We start from the raw sequence: 13,267 nt of genomic DNA on the forward strand, positions 1-13,267 counted from the left end.
GGGCGGGGCGGGGCGGGGCGGTCAGCGGGCGGCGCGGCGCCGCGCGTAGCTGCCGATGGCGCCGCGGAAGTGCGCGGCCGTGTTGAGGCGCGGGCGCAGCAGCAGCGCCAGGGCGCGCGGCACGAAGTACCCGGCCACCGGCGGCGCCAGCGTGCCCAGCGCGCCCAGCACGGCCGCCACCGAGGCCGAGCGGCCGCGGAAGGCGCCCTGCGCGCAGAGCGCGGCGGCGGCGCAGGCGAGGTGCAGCAGCAGGCCGCAGGTCAGGCAGCGCGCCTCGCTGTAGCCGGCGGGCAGGTCCTTGCCCGCGTAGCTCAGCGCGAAGCAGCCGCCGCTCAGCGCCACGTTGAAGGCCGCGGCCGCGGCGCCCGCCGCGCCGCCGCCGCCGCACTCGAGCACCAGGCGCTCCGCCGCCACGTCGCGGCTCCCGCGCGGCCCCGGGGGGGCGGTGAGGGCCGCCGCCAGGCACAGCGCCGCCTGCGCCGCCGCGGCGGCCGCGACGAAGAGCGCCGGGGCCCCGCGCCGCAGGCAGGCCCGGCGGAGCGGCGGGCAGCGGCCGCGCAGCTTGAAGATGGCGACGAGCTGCAGGCAGCGCGTGGCCAGGCTCGCGAGGAAGACGGCGAAGCTGACGGCGAAGAGCGGCAGGCGCAGCAGGCAGCAGGGCCGCGTGGGCGCCCCGAAGTAGCAGAAGAGGCTGCCGCAGGCGCAGGCCAGGGAGCCCAGCATGAGGAAGCAGAGCCGCCCGCCCGCCGCCCTGACCACCGGCGTGGAGGCGTGCCGGGCGAAGAGCGCGGCCAGCGCGGCCAGGAGCAGCAGGAGCAGCGCGACGGGGGCCAGCAGCGCCCAGGAGAGCGGCTCGGCCCAGGACAGGAACTCCACGGTGCGGTTGAAGCAAGCCTCGCTCCTCGCCGGGGACCACTCGTCCGCCCCGCAGGCCTGGCAGGCGTAAAGGTCTGCAGGAGACACGCGCCCGGACGGTGGCTGAGCCGCGCTGCGCGCCGCGCGCCCCGGTAAGTGACCTGCCCTGGGGGAGCACCCTGACCCCACGGTGCCCCGCACCCCCGGCCGCCTGTTAGGGGACCTGCCCTCCCCTCTGGTCCCGCTCCTTCCCCTCAGGTGCTTCTGAGCCTGCAGGAGCAGCGAGGGCCCTTTTCCCAAAAGCTCCCCTAGAGGACTTCCCAAAAGTCCGCTGCCAGGTGGGACAAGGCCTAGGGGAGCACGGGCTGCAGGACGGGAAGGGGCTTGTGCACGCAGCAGTGACCTGCCAAGGCAGGGAAGGGTCTGCAGCAGCTCTCCTGCAGGCCCGGCCACAGGACGAGGAATGCAGATTGGGATCTTTAGGGGTTCCCTGCTCCCACTGTTAGTCAGAGCCGGCCATTTCTGTCACCCTCACTGCAAATGCGGACTAAGGCTGCCCAGGGACCAGGAGCACGTGCTGGCAAGGGGGTTTATCGTGGTGGCTAATGAGGCAGGGCATCCCTGCTGCCGGTCCCAGGAAGGGGACATTTTCGTACGCCCTGAGGACGTGGGAGCTGCTGGTGACCACAATGGTGAGTGCAATCCAGGGCACAAAGGCAACACCGGGCTCAATTTCCCTCCTGGAGGATGCGGTGCAGGAAACAGCTGTCAAGCCAGGTGTCCCTTGTTCCCTTCCTGCAAAGGAAGGGGCTCTGCTGGCACTGTCCCCGCTAGTTATTTATTTGGCTGTGCTGGACAACCTGTTGGCAGCATCCCCCGGAAAGCATGGGGCTGAGAGCAGGGTGTAGGCTTTGCATACCCACAAGTAAGCAAACAGGGAAGTCAGACTGACCGCATTTAGGTGAGCTCAGAGGTTTTTACTGGCCACATGGAGGAAAAAAGATTGATAGAAAAGAGGGGGTAAAGAGCATGAGAAAAAAGAGGTAGCTGCTGGGGCTGGGGGCAGGAGAAGGGTAAGACAGCAGCAAGGAGCTGATGAGATGAGGAGGAAGGGTGCGGGTAGAGGAGCTGAGCAGGAAGGGGAGGCAGAAGCTGCCCAGAGTTTACTGACCCGTTCTGTTCAGGAAGGTCCCTGCTGGACAGGCCACGCAGCTGAAGCAGCACCTGTGGCGGTTCTGCTGCAGCCTCTTCTCCCCAGCAGCACAGGGCTGGGAGCACATGGAGATGGGAGCCTGCGGGGAGCACAGCGGCGATCAGGCAGGTGGAGGCAGGGCCTGCTGGGCAGTGTGAACGGGGCAGGCAAGAGGACAGACAGCAGCCCAGGATGGGCAGCCACCGGGCAGCTTGCTGTTGTCCTTCTTCCAGAGATAGTGGGAAAATTAGGTTGTTTGAAGGTAAAAGTAGGCGTTGGGAGCCTTTTAGCACACACCCTGCTTATTTTCTGGAAGGATGAAAGGCATTACTAAGAACGCGAATCGCCCCCTGTACCCTCCCCGCATACTGCCTCCATCTGCCCTTGTATTTGTCCTGTAATGGGAAAATACCCAGGAACTAGTGTTGGGATGTAATTAGCTTGCCAGTACACAATAAACAAGATGTGGATGCAGAACAGTACCTGGTGATCTTTTGTATGCCACAGGATTTTGCTGCGGTTAAGGAGCAGCCTGTCAGGGTTCACAGTGAAAGTTCCGACCACATCAAAAGCCCAGCTCAGGCCTCTCCAATTCCACATGATGATGTCATAACCTTTATGAATGTTCCCATTGGCATCAAAACAGATCTGGCTGTTGTGCAGGCTGAAGTTTACCTGCTTGATTTTTTGTAGGAGCTGTAAAACAAGAGTAAGAGCAGAGTTGATCCCGATGACAAGATTCCCACTGAGGAGAGTCTTGTCAGCAGAGAGAGATGTACTGGAGGTCACCTGCTCTGCTCTGCCTCCTCTCAAATATTCCCCAACAACCAGCATGCCTCCCGCGGCAGAAAGTCTCTTCCAGGTTTCTTAAAGGGGCTAGTGGCTGAGAAACAGGAATGATCTAAAGTGCAGGTCTGCATTCAGGCTGCTTTGCCTGTCACAAGCAGCTGAAGCCCACAAGGCAGCAACTGTGTAGTGGCCAGAGACAGGGAAGGCTGAAAGCAGTCTCACACGGCTAGAGACATCAGTTAAGGGAGAGCCTTTGCAAGAGGATCTGTGCCTGTCCCATGTGGCCAGAGACCAAGAGACTTACAGCCATGAGCAGTGCAGGGGACTCAAGAGTCCCGAGTGCTGTCATAGTGCCTTAGCTGCCAGAACAGCCCTGCTGTCTTCTGCTTGGAGATGAGCCTCCCAGGCTGATGGAAAACCCCTAAGCACAGGGGGAAAATCCACACTGCAGGGTGAAGAAGAGCCTTCTTCACCTTGCTCTTACCTGCCAGGGATAGACTCTGTCTTTGCTGCACACCCCCGAGGCACAGCCCAGCAGGTCGTGGAGACCGTGGGCCACTGCGTACACAGCTGAGTACACGTTGTTAGAGGCCTGAGCGTCGTATATGTTGGGGGCAGCGGCGAGCAGGTGGCATCCTGGGCACTGCTGGGTGCAGTTCGGCCAGGTACTCTCGCTGCTGCTACTTCTGTTTTCCCCACCTGCCCCCGTGCTGCCAGCACTTTCAGACGCAGCGCCTTCCTCTGCGTATTTCCAAGATTCAAGGCGTTCCAGCATTGTAGACTCTGCCTGCTCAACTGACATCCCAATCACAGAGCCGATATTTTGGATGCCAGGCACTTGCCAGATGTTTTGGGCCAAAGCCCAGTCTTCAGAGGCCACCCACACCATGCCTGTGATGTTCTTCTGCACCACCACCTCAAAGAAAGGGTGGGCGCCGTTTATATTGGAGAAGACAACAGTGACATTGACCCTGATGTCCATGAGGATTCCGACCAGCCTGTGGAGCTCTGGGCTGCTGGCGTCCTTGTTTGTGGGGATGATGCCTCGGTAGGCAACACACACGTCACTTGCGACCAGCAGCTCATAGAGGGCATTTAGCCCATCCCTGCCGTAGGCATTGTCGCTGCCCAGCAGAGCAACCCAAGTCCACTTGAAGCTTTGCAGCAGCAGTGCAATGGCTTTCACTTGCTGCCCATCGCTGGGGATGGTGCGCAAGAACGAGGGGTAGAACCGCTTCAGGCTCAGTGTCTCCAAGGAGGCTTCATAACTGATCTGCAAAGGAAGCCAGGAGAAGGGGTTGCCCTCCCCAGGCAGTGACACACAAGGAGGATCTACTGCCGTGGTAGGGGGAATCTCCACGAGCAGCAGGTCTTTTGAAGGGAGTTAGAGCTGGGGAGGCAGCAGACCCGGAAAACTTTCTGCCATGCACTGCCACAAGAGAAGCCCCTGAAAGCCAGGGAGCTGGGCACAGTTCCTGCCTGTCAGCTCTTCGTGCCCAGCCAATGCTGCTGGACCAAAGCTGCAGCCAGGTCCTGCGGGGGCAGAGGGGCTGCACTGGCAGCTGAGGTTGTTCCTCTGCCCCTCTGCTCCTCAGCCCCAAGCCCACTTCTCCCTCACACCATCAGCACTCTGGAGCTCTTTCCTTTGGCTCCTACAGACAACCCCCCGCAGCACTTGCTGCTGCTGCGAGGGAGCAAAGCTCACCTCTGGCACAAGGAAGACGCCCAGGATAGCGGCCGTGGTGAGGGCCAGCTGGGTGCTGTCAGGCCCGATGACAGCCACGGCCGTGGGCTCGTAGTGCTGGAAGGCGTGGAGCACCTCAATGTCGTGTCGCCCCTTCTGGACGAGGGCGCGCAGCGTCGCGTATATGTTGGCAGACTCGGAGCAGGTGTCGTAGATCTCGTAGCCCAAGGTGACGTTGGGGAGGAGGGAGCTGGAGTTGTTTATCTCCTCCAGGGCGAACCGCATGGTCTGGGAGAGTTGGTAGCCGTGGCTCTTGAAGGCAGCAGCACTGTGCAAACACAAACGTATTCTTGTGCCCCGCGTACCGGAGGCGAGCCGCCTCGTGTCACCGTGCCTGTGCCCTGCGAGCGGCCGGGGCGCAGAGCAGCGGGAGGGGACGGAGCCGCGCGGCGGGCTGCCACCGGAGCGCGGCGGGGCTCACCGCGGGGCTCCGAGCCCCGTTCGCCGCCGCCTGCGCCCGGGGCCCCCCCCCGGGCACTCACTCGTCGCAGTCGTCCACGAGCGGGCGGGCGGCGGCCCGCGGCGCGAGCCCGTGGAGCTGGAAGAGCCCGGCCAGGCGGTAGTCGCCGTCGCGGCTGAAGAAGGCGGCGGCGGCGCCGAGGCAGGCTCCGAGGCAGAGCAGCGCGGGCGGGCGCATGGCGGGGCGGGGGCGGCGCCGGGCCCGGGCGGCGCCTCTTAAGGGCGCGGGGCGGGCGGGGCGGGGCGCGGCTCTCGCGAGAGGGGCGGGAGGCGGCGGAGCGCTGCGGCGGCCATGCCCGCTCGGCGCGGCCCCCCGGCCCGCCGCCCCCGCCGGGCCCCGGCCCGCTCCGCCGCCCGCGGGGGCCGCTCCGAGGCGGCCTGGCGCGAGTTCGCCGCCTCCTTCGTGCGCGCCGGCATGGTGCCGCCGGCCGACGCGGGCCTGGTGGCTGTGGAGGCGGCGGAGGGCGCCGCCGTGCTGCTCCTGGCGCCGCAGCAGGTGGGCAGCGCCCGGCCGGGACGGGACGGGGCCGGGGCCGGGGCCGCCGTCTCACGCCGTCTCCCCGCAGGCGCTGACCTTCACCGGGAAGTGCCGCCTGAGCTGCCTGTACGGCGCCGTCCGCGTCCTGGGCTTCGCCATCGGCTCGCACCAGCCGGGGCTGCCGGTCTTCTCGCCGCCCACCCACTGCGCCCTCGCCCTGGAGGCGCTGCCCGCCGCCCGCCCGCCCGCCGCCGACCCCCGCCAGCTCCGCGCCGCCGCCCGCGCCGCCATGCGGGCGCACCGCGTCCGCCGCCGTGAGTGGGGCTGGGGGCCCGCGGGCCGCTCCGGGCGGCCGCCATTTCGCGTGCGGGGCGGCGCGGTGCGGGACGGGGCGGCCGCCATTTCGCGTGCGGCGCGCTGCGGGGATGCCGCCATTTCGCGAGGCGTGCGGGGCCCGGCCGCCATTTCGCGTTGGCTGAGGGCCCCGCTCTTCCCTCGCAGAGGCGCGGGTGAAGGTGATGGCGCGGTTCTCGCCCGAGTGCGCCGTGGTGCTGCTGGAGCACCTGGACACGCCGGTGACGCGGTTCCTGCTCAGCCTCCCGCCGCTCTCACGGCTCTTCGAGGCCCAGGTGAGTCCCGGAGGGCACCGCGCTGCCTGCTCCTCCCGGGCGCCCGTCGCGGCGGGGCTGGGTTACGCTGCCTTTGCTGCTCCTTCGCCAAAACGGGCGTCGTGCGGAGCGAGAGGAGCCAGCACGCGCGGGGCCGCCCCGCTTAGTGTGCCTGCAGCAGTCCTGTCAGTGCCCAGCAGCACAGAGTATGCACCTGTATGGCTTTACACGTGTCTTCCCAACCTTTTTTTCTGCTCTCCAATAGAAAAAGGAAGAGTCTAGCTTCACGACGGAGGATGCAGTTCTGGCATCCGTTGGTATCGTGAAATGTAGCCCTGATAATGGACTGCTGGTGTCCGAGAGCATGTTCCTAGCCCTGGAGGAGCTAATACAAGCATGTTGTGGTGAGTAGCGTGCACTTGGCAGAGTTCTAATGCTCGAAAAAAGAAAACTCAGAGTTTTTCATAAGTTATAATTATAGGGAAGAGTGCATTTTAGAAGGAACTGATTAAAGGTCATATTCTTCTCGAAATAGTGTGTAACTTGAGTTTATATACCACCTTGATTGGGTTTATGTCTGTACTGCCAGATAACCACTTCAGTAGTATAAAGGTATTTCTCAACTTGATGTCAAAACTCTTTGGTTTTGCTCTTTCTAGTGGGTAGAAAAACATCTACTTCTTTATCTAACAACGTTAAAAATATCATGAGCAATTGGAATTAATACCAACTGGGTTGTAGTATTAGAGCTTTCTCCTCCTTCTAGGATCCTCTTCCCTTTATATTGATAAACTTAACATGCTCTTTAAAGGATTTTTTTTTTTTTTACTAAAATACCTCATAGTCAGACCACAGATTCTGTAGGTTTGGCAAGTTGTTTTCTTTCACAAATTTATGTAAATAGGGCACATCAGAATAACTCACTGTCAGCTTCTTTCAGAGTATGCTTTTCTTTTCCCCCAGCGGAAGATGAAGGTGTACCTATCATTATGGTGTGTGGTCCAAAAAGCATTGGGAAGTCAACATTTAACAGATACCTGATTAATCTGTTACTGAATCAGTGAGTTTTTTTCATATTCTGTGGCTCTTTAAGTACTGCATGTGATTTAAGAGAAGAAGAAAACTACCTGCCAAGATACTCAAAAATGTTGTTTTCACTGGAAACTGTATATTTTCTTTTGAAAACACACACACAAAAAAAGCCTAGTTTTCTGTTTTCTTGTCTTTTCTGTAATCTTGCAGAAAAGCTGCATACTGAAATATTTCTATTGAAATACTACTAACAGCAACTTGGACTATATGAATTATTTGGACACCAAACAGGGTTTAGTAATGAATTGAGATTTATAACATTTAAAAATACACAGAAGGTTATGACTTGTTATTGTCTCAAGATTCTTGGCAGAACAAGGTGTAGAAGCTTATTATTTTGGCCGTTGCATGCTTAAAATAAGGATTACAGAGTTCATAAATCTCAAATAGCTGATCTCAGAGTGCCCAGTTCATATGAGAGAGGTGGTACACTGATTAGTACCATTTCTCATGTATTGTCTTAGTTGCTCTTAAGACTGGATAGGTGTGAAGCTATTGTCATACAAGCATATGATATAAAGTGTGGTGTAGCTGAGCCCTTTAAGTTCTTGCTTAGCATTTGCTCAAGTGAGGGAAGGGCATAAGCAAGTGGTGGTTTGACTGTTTAGTTTAATTTTGATGACCTGGAACAAAATCGGATTGTGCTCTGATGTATTCAAAGTCATGTCCTTTTTCTTCTAGTGGATGCTAATATATGGGCTTCTTTCACTGCAGCCTTCCCTCTGTTGAATATATGGAATGTGACATAGGTCAAACAGAATTTACGCCGCCTGGATGCGTGTCCTTAAGCAACGTAACAGAGCCGTTTCTTGGTACGTGCTTTGCTGTTTTCAACAGTTGCCAGAAACATCTTTAATTCCCAGAAGGTGCTTCTTGAGTAGGGGCTGTACTTTAGGGGAAGTTGCCACATCTACTGAAGGTGCGTGTAAAGAATAAAAGCCTATAAAAGTTTTCTTGCTAGGGTTGTGTAAGCTCCATGTGAAAATCTTGATAAATAACATGGAGCCATTCTCCCTTCTTGTTTTTCTTCCCCTGTATTTTAAAGGGAAGATCTGTGTTTATAAGGCAGTGGAACAGGTTGTGACATGTCAAAGTCGATTTTCAACCTTTCGGATTTGTAGGGTCGCTTTGGGAAAACTTGTCTTAGTTATTAGTGTCTGCAGGTATAATTAGTTTGAGAAATGTCAAGTAGATCCGTATAGATAAGGGGCTGTTCTCACTGGAGGGGGGAAAAAAAACAAGTGAACAAAAAAACCCTGTAGCCAGAGAAGCTGTTAGTATTTGTGGTTTTGTGAATTTGGGTCCATGTCTACAAAAGATATTATCAGAGTGGTTTGCTTTTTGGATAGCTTGTCATAGGAGATTGTGAATTTTTAGAACTCATGAACAAATAAATAATACTTAAAAAAAAAAAAAAAATTGCATGGAGCCTTGCAAAACAAGTTCCTCTGTAGGTGCAGACTATACAAGAATGACTGTTAAAATGCTAAAAGAAGAGAGTGTATTTCAAAAGGCATTGCTTGTAGGTACTTAATAGGAATGGGGGTTTGCATTTGAATTACTGGAAGTATTAGAGGCTTGTTCGTATTTTCAGGTCCACCATTCACTCATCAGCAAACTCCACATAAGATGGTGTATTACGGACAGACTAGTTGTGAGCAGGACACAGAAAGATACATCGATGTTGTGAAGTATGTGTTCAACTCCTACAAGAAGGAAGTGCCTTTAGTCATCAACACTATGGGCTGGGTAAAAGGTAAACATGATGAATCTGTTCTGAAGAGATGGTGAACCTAAGCAGTATACTTCTACGCTTCCTCGAGAGTCTAGAATAAGAAAACAACAGTTTACTGCGCTTGAGCTATTGTCAGTCTTCCGTAACAGCACTGAGACTTCTCTACATGGTGGCAATAATCAAGTTTTCTCTGCTTCCTAAAGGTGAGGGTTTGCTGCTTCTGACCGATATGATTCGGCTGTTATCGCCCACTCATGTTGTTCAGATGGATGTGTACGACTGGAAAGCCATGGCTCCACTCACCCCGGAGTACGTTCATCTGGCTCCTGGCCTGTATACCAAAGGCAAACAGCAAGCCAAGAGCAAGCAGATGAATCTGAGTGCAGCAGAGAGCTGGAAGTCCTCTGAAGGGGATGAAGATACATCAGTTCCTGACTATAAACTGCTCTATATCCATCCGGAATTCCCTCGAGCTGGGGTTGCAGGTGAAGCGTAAGTAGTAAGTGCTGTGTGGTGGTTAATTTGCTTAATAAAAGTATGCTTAGTCCTGACAGTAAATTAATGACAGAACTCTTGCATAGGCCTTCAGTGCCCCCGTTACATTGTTCAGATGCTATAAGGTTTATTGTCTCTTGATAAGTTTGCCTGTTGTGTTGTTGTTGTGTTTTGGTGGGAGGTGGTTGAGGGTTTTTTTTCAGTTTCTTCTGTTTTTTTTTCTTGGGGGGGGGGGGGGGGGGGGGGGGTTGTTCCTCCATACGCTGCTTCCAGTGTCTGCTATAAGTTGTTTAGACTTTTACACTGGGCATACTTTATGCTTACAGAATACTGTCTCTTCCCGCCCCCCCCCCCCGAATTGGGAAGTTCCTTTCCTATTTCTAACAGACCTAGATGGTCATGTTAATTTCTCTGACATTTCAAGTCAATTTGCTTGCCTTTTTGAAAGGCATGATTTCCTGGACCTTGACTCTTTTGTTGCCCATTTTAAATGCTTTCTGTTGAGTCAACTTTCCCTGAAGAGCTATTTAAGAAAGCAAGTGTACTATTGTGTCTCACAGCTGTATGAATATCAAGGTTGGAGAAGGAAAATGTTCTCTAATAAGACTTCTGTTTGTTTTTGTGGGTTTTGTTGTTTGTTTGTTTTTTTTAAGATACATTTGGTTACTCGTGCCTCTTCAAAATGCCCTAAAATCCTGTGATTCCTTGGAGGTAACAAAAATAGGGCTCTAAATTTTCTTCAAAGATTCAAGTTCTAAAAACTTAACTTGTATGAAATAGTAGCTAATTCTGCATGGTGTACTCAGGAATGTCTGGGGGTTATCTGGCTGAATTGCTTTGTGTGTGTGCTGTCTTTTCTTGATTTGTTGTGGTTATCTTTCTAGGCGAGTACATAGCAGCATCTTACGTGACATGTCAATACTAGGTTACCTTGGTCAGCTGCAGCCTCCAGACATAGGATCAGTACTTCCGCTGCATAGTTTTGTGCCATACCAGGTAAATGAGGATTTTTGAAAGACCTGAAGATGTTGCAGGGAGTCTAATTCTTAGCAACTTAATTTAGTTCTGCTTGTACTTCGAGTGTTTCTTTTTTTTTTTTCCGGAGAAGGGAAAATTTTCTGTAATCTAAGGTAAAAAGCTGATCAGGGTGTTTAAACATGAGGTTTTTGTTGAGATGTCGGTGTGGCACGTTTTCTGTGTGTTCAGTTGTTACCTGTCAAAACTGTATTTTGAGATAATGTCTCTCTGTAGAGAGGTGGTTCAGGTTTTGTGTACTTAGAATTATCTCTGAACTCAAACCAAACTTATGTTGAGCTAATGAAACAGTTCTTTTTCTTTCCCCTTAGGTACCTTTTAATGCTGTTGCACTCAGGGTTATTCATACTGATGTTGCTCCTACCAATATCATGTATGCAGTGAATGCCAGCTGGGTCGGGCTCTGCAGGATACCAGACGAAATCAGATGCCAAACGGATGGGCCAGTCTTGCTGACACAGACACCGGTCTGTGATTGCCTTGGCTTTGGTAAGTGAGCCTGGGAAACCTTAAGCTATGTTCTCACGTGTCATGTTTTGACAGGTATATTGCAGGATGGAAAGAGTAGAGTAGATAATTCCATCAAAAACAAGTGGAAAAGTAGGATTTGATTTAAGAACAATCAAAAACATGTTTTGTCTTTTATTACAAGCTGTGTTTCAAGTCCTTCACTTCTCTGTAACTTGTGGTAGCAGTTAAGGAGAATGTCACTGAGCAGCATCTTCTGTAGCTGGCTTCTCTTACGTGGTCTTTCACAGCTTGACAAATTACTCACTTTTTGGATTCATGTTTTCAATAGAAGATTCCAAAGGGCTTATACAAAATTCTTTAGCTGTCTGTGGGACTTGTTATTTCACAGCTGGTGGGGGGGAATGTTTTCCTTTCTCTAAACAGAGCTGCAACTGTAGCGTTTGTGGCCTGAAACATGCAAAGATTTCTCTAAGTACTGATGTTTGCTGTGAAGACTCAGTTCCAATTTCGAGGAGCTACCTTGAGTTTCTGTAGGAACATAACAAGGAACAAGGATAGGCATTTTGAGATGTTAGGTGCTCTTATGTATGCGGAGATGTTGGAAAAGTGGGATACACAAGTGCAGGGTTATTTTTTTTCAAGATGTCTTAAATCCCTTTCTTGGTTCTGGAAAACCTACTTATCCAAAGAGCTTCAGCCATATTCAGTTATAGAGTCTGAAGTGATTTGGTGGAGTTAGGACTGAACTTTCTCGTACTCCTTAGGAATTGTCCGAGGGGTTGAGATGGAGAAGAAACTTTATCATGTCTTAACACCGGTGCCTCCCGAGAACCTGAGACTAGTGAATTGTCTGTTACTTGGAAATATCGCTATTCCAAACTGCGTTCTTGTGAGCCAGGTAGGAGTTGCTTGGGAAGAGGGTGGGGAAAAAAGGGTTAGGCTTGCTGGCAGATTTTCCATTTTCTTACTTTGGGGCTTACGTGTGTCCAGAGCTGTCTGGGCATTAGCAGATGGTCATATCTGTAGGAAACTGCCCTTAATGCATAAAATCAACTGAGATAATGTTCTTGTTGTTTTTCAGATATCAGAGTATAGGTTCAGTGATAGCTTTCTCCTTTTCCCCCATTAAACTCTTGTTAGTCTGTTTAAAGGAAGGTGCTTTCAATTCAGTTGAAGATACAGGTCCATAAAGTTGTTCCTGTTTTTGTTTTTTCCAGGAAGGAATTGAGGGAGAGATCCCTTATGTCACATCTGAATATAACTACAACATTCTGGGCTCTGGGAAGCTGAAAAAGAAGAAGCGTTTCAAGAAGAGGGAGTATACTTACCAGTGTGATTACACTTGAAGCCTTTAGGACCTCTAACTGCAGGATTTGTCTTATATGGCAAGAGGCAAGTGTAGTTCCAGAAGCACTGGCTACCACAGCTCCAAGAGACCCGGAACAAGTTTCCAATGTGTAGATACTAAAACATGTCAATTTTTAATAATGCTTTATATTTTCAGTATGTATTTTGGTGTTTTGTAATAAATACGTTAAAAATGGTGGTTTGGTTTGAATTTTTCCAAAGCCTGCCCTGACTTGGACATGGCTGTGGGTGGTTACCAGAAGCTCTTCCTTACTTAAAGTAGTAGCTTGTGGCATGAAGTGATTCTCCTGACTGAAGTCTAGCCTTAAGGTAACTCTAGATTTCAGAGAATTGACGCACTACAGCAGGTGGGTGCACGTATACCTCCACAGTAACTGTAAGTTAGTTTTACTCACAACTTTAAGAGCTTGCAGTGTTCTCATACTAGTTATCTCCTGAAGTGTTGGTGAGCATCATGCCTCCTCACCTGGGCTGCAGGTGGGGTGGCAGTGCAGTAGGAAGCGCTGATGCTGGTGGGAAGGAGGGATGGGCTGTCCAAGTTCGCTCAGGTCCCGGGCAATACGTGTTGTGTTAACCCAGCTCTGGGGAAAAGGGCAGGTGTAATCAGCCATCCTGTTGAAACCACCCGGTACATAAGGAAGGTGCATGCGCCTCAGAAACCTGGAGGAGCAGATGTGCTACCTGGCATCCTCTGGGGCCAGTGATCGTGCTTTTTTCAGCCTTAGTTTGCTCTGGCTGTGCACCCTGTTGTGACAGATTAAATGCTTTGGGTATAAATCTGAGGAGAGCTCTGCTTCTGATGTGACTGTATCATCCGTCTCTTTCTAAAGGTGTTGGGGAATGAGTAGAAGATAAACTGGGCTGGAAGGGGAGAGGAATGTGTTACCCATGTACTGCATTGGACACCAATGCACTCAGTCTCATTTAAGTCTCACCCAGTGAAGGA

General features: G+C 52.7%; 2 protein-coding genes across 2 annotated transcripts; one reads left to right on the plus strand and one right to left on the minus strand.

The window, feature by feature from the left end:
• Positions 1 to 16: 16 nt before the first annotated feature.
• Positions 17 to 5,264, minus strand: TAS1R1 (taste 1 receptor member 1). The gene is made up of 7 exons (XM_083802428.1): positions 5,063 to 5,264; positions 4,542 to 4,848; positions 3,321 to 4,109; positions 2,388 to 2,743; positions 2,264 to 2,273; positions 2,027 to 2,147; positions 17 to 950 (listed from the first exon to the last, which is right to left on the minus strand). Exons 1-7 carry the CDS (start codon positions 5,215 to 5,217, stop codon positions 22 to 24), a joined length of 2,667 nt encoding a protein of 888 aa, XP_083658554.1. The 5' UTR covers positions 5,218 to 5,264; the 3' UTR covers positions 17 to 21.
• Positions 5,265 to 5,316: 52 nt separating this feature from the next.
• Positions 5,317 to 12,496, plus strand: NOL9 (nucleolar protein 9). Its single transcript, XM_083802783.1, has 12 exons — positions 5,317 to 5,535; positions 5,606 to 5,831; positions 6,019 to 6,146; positions 6,391 to 6,529; positions 7,089 to 7,185; positions 7,932 to 8,029; positions 8,812 to 8,973; positions 9,156 to 9,444; positions 10,332 to 10,443; positions 10,794 to 10,971; positions 11,718 to 11,851; positions 12,171 to 12,496. Exons 1-12 carry the CDS (start codon positions 5,332 to 5,334, stop codon positions 12,297 to 12,299), a joined length of 1,896 nt encoding a protein of 631 aa, XP_083658909.1. The 5' UTR covers positions 5,317 to 5,331; the 3' UTR covers positions 12,300 to 12,496.
• The last annotated feature ends 771 nt before the right edge of the window (positions 12,497 to 13,267 follow it).

The sequence above is a fragment of the Anser anser genome (genome assembly GCF_964211835.1).
Source record: "Anser anser genome assembly, chromosome: 17".
NCBI lineage: Eukaryota > Metazoa > Chordata > Aves > Anseriformes > Anatidae > Anser > Anser anser.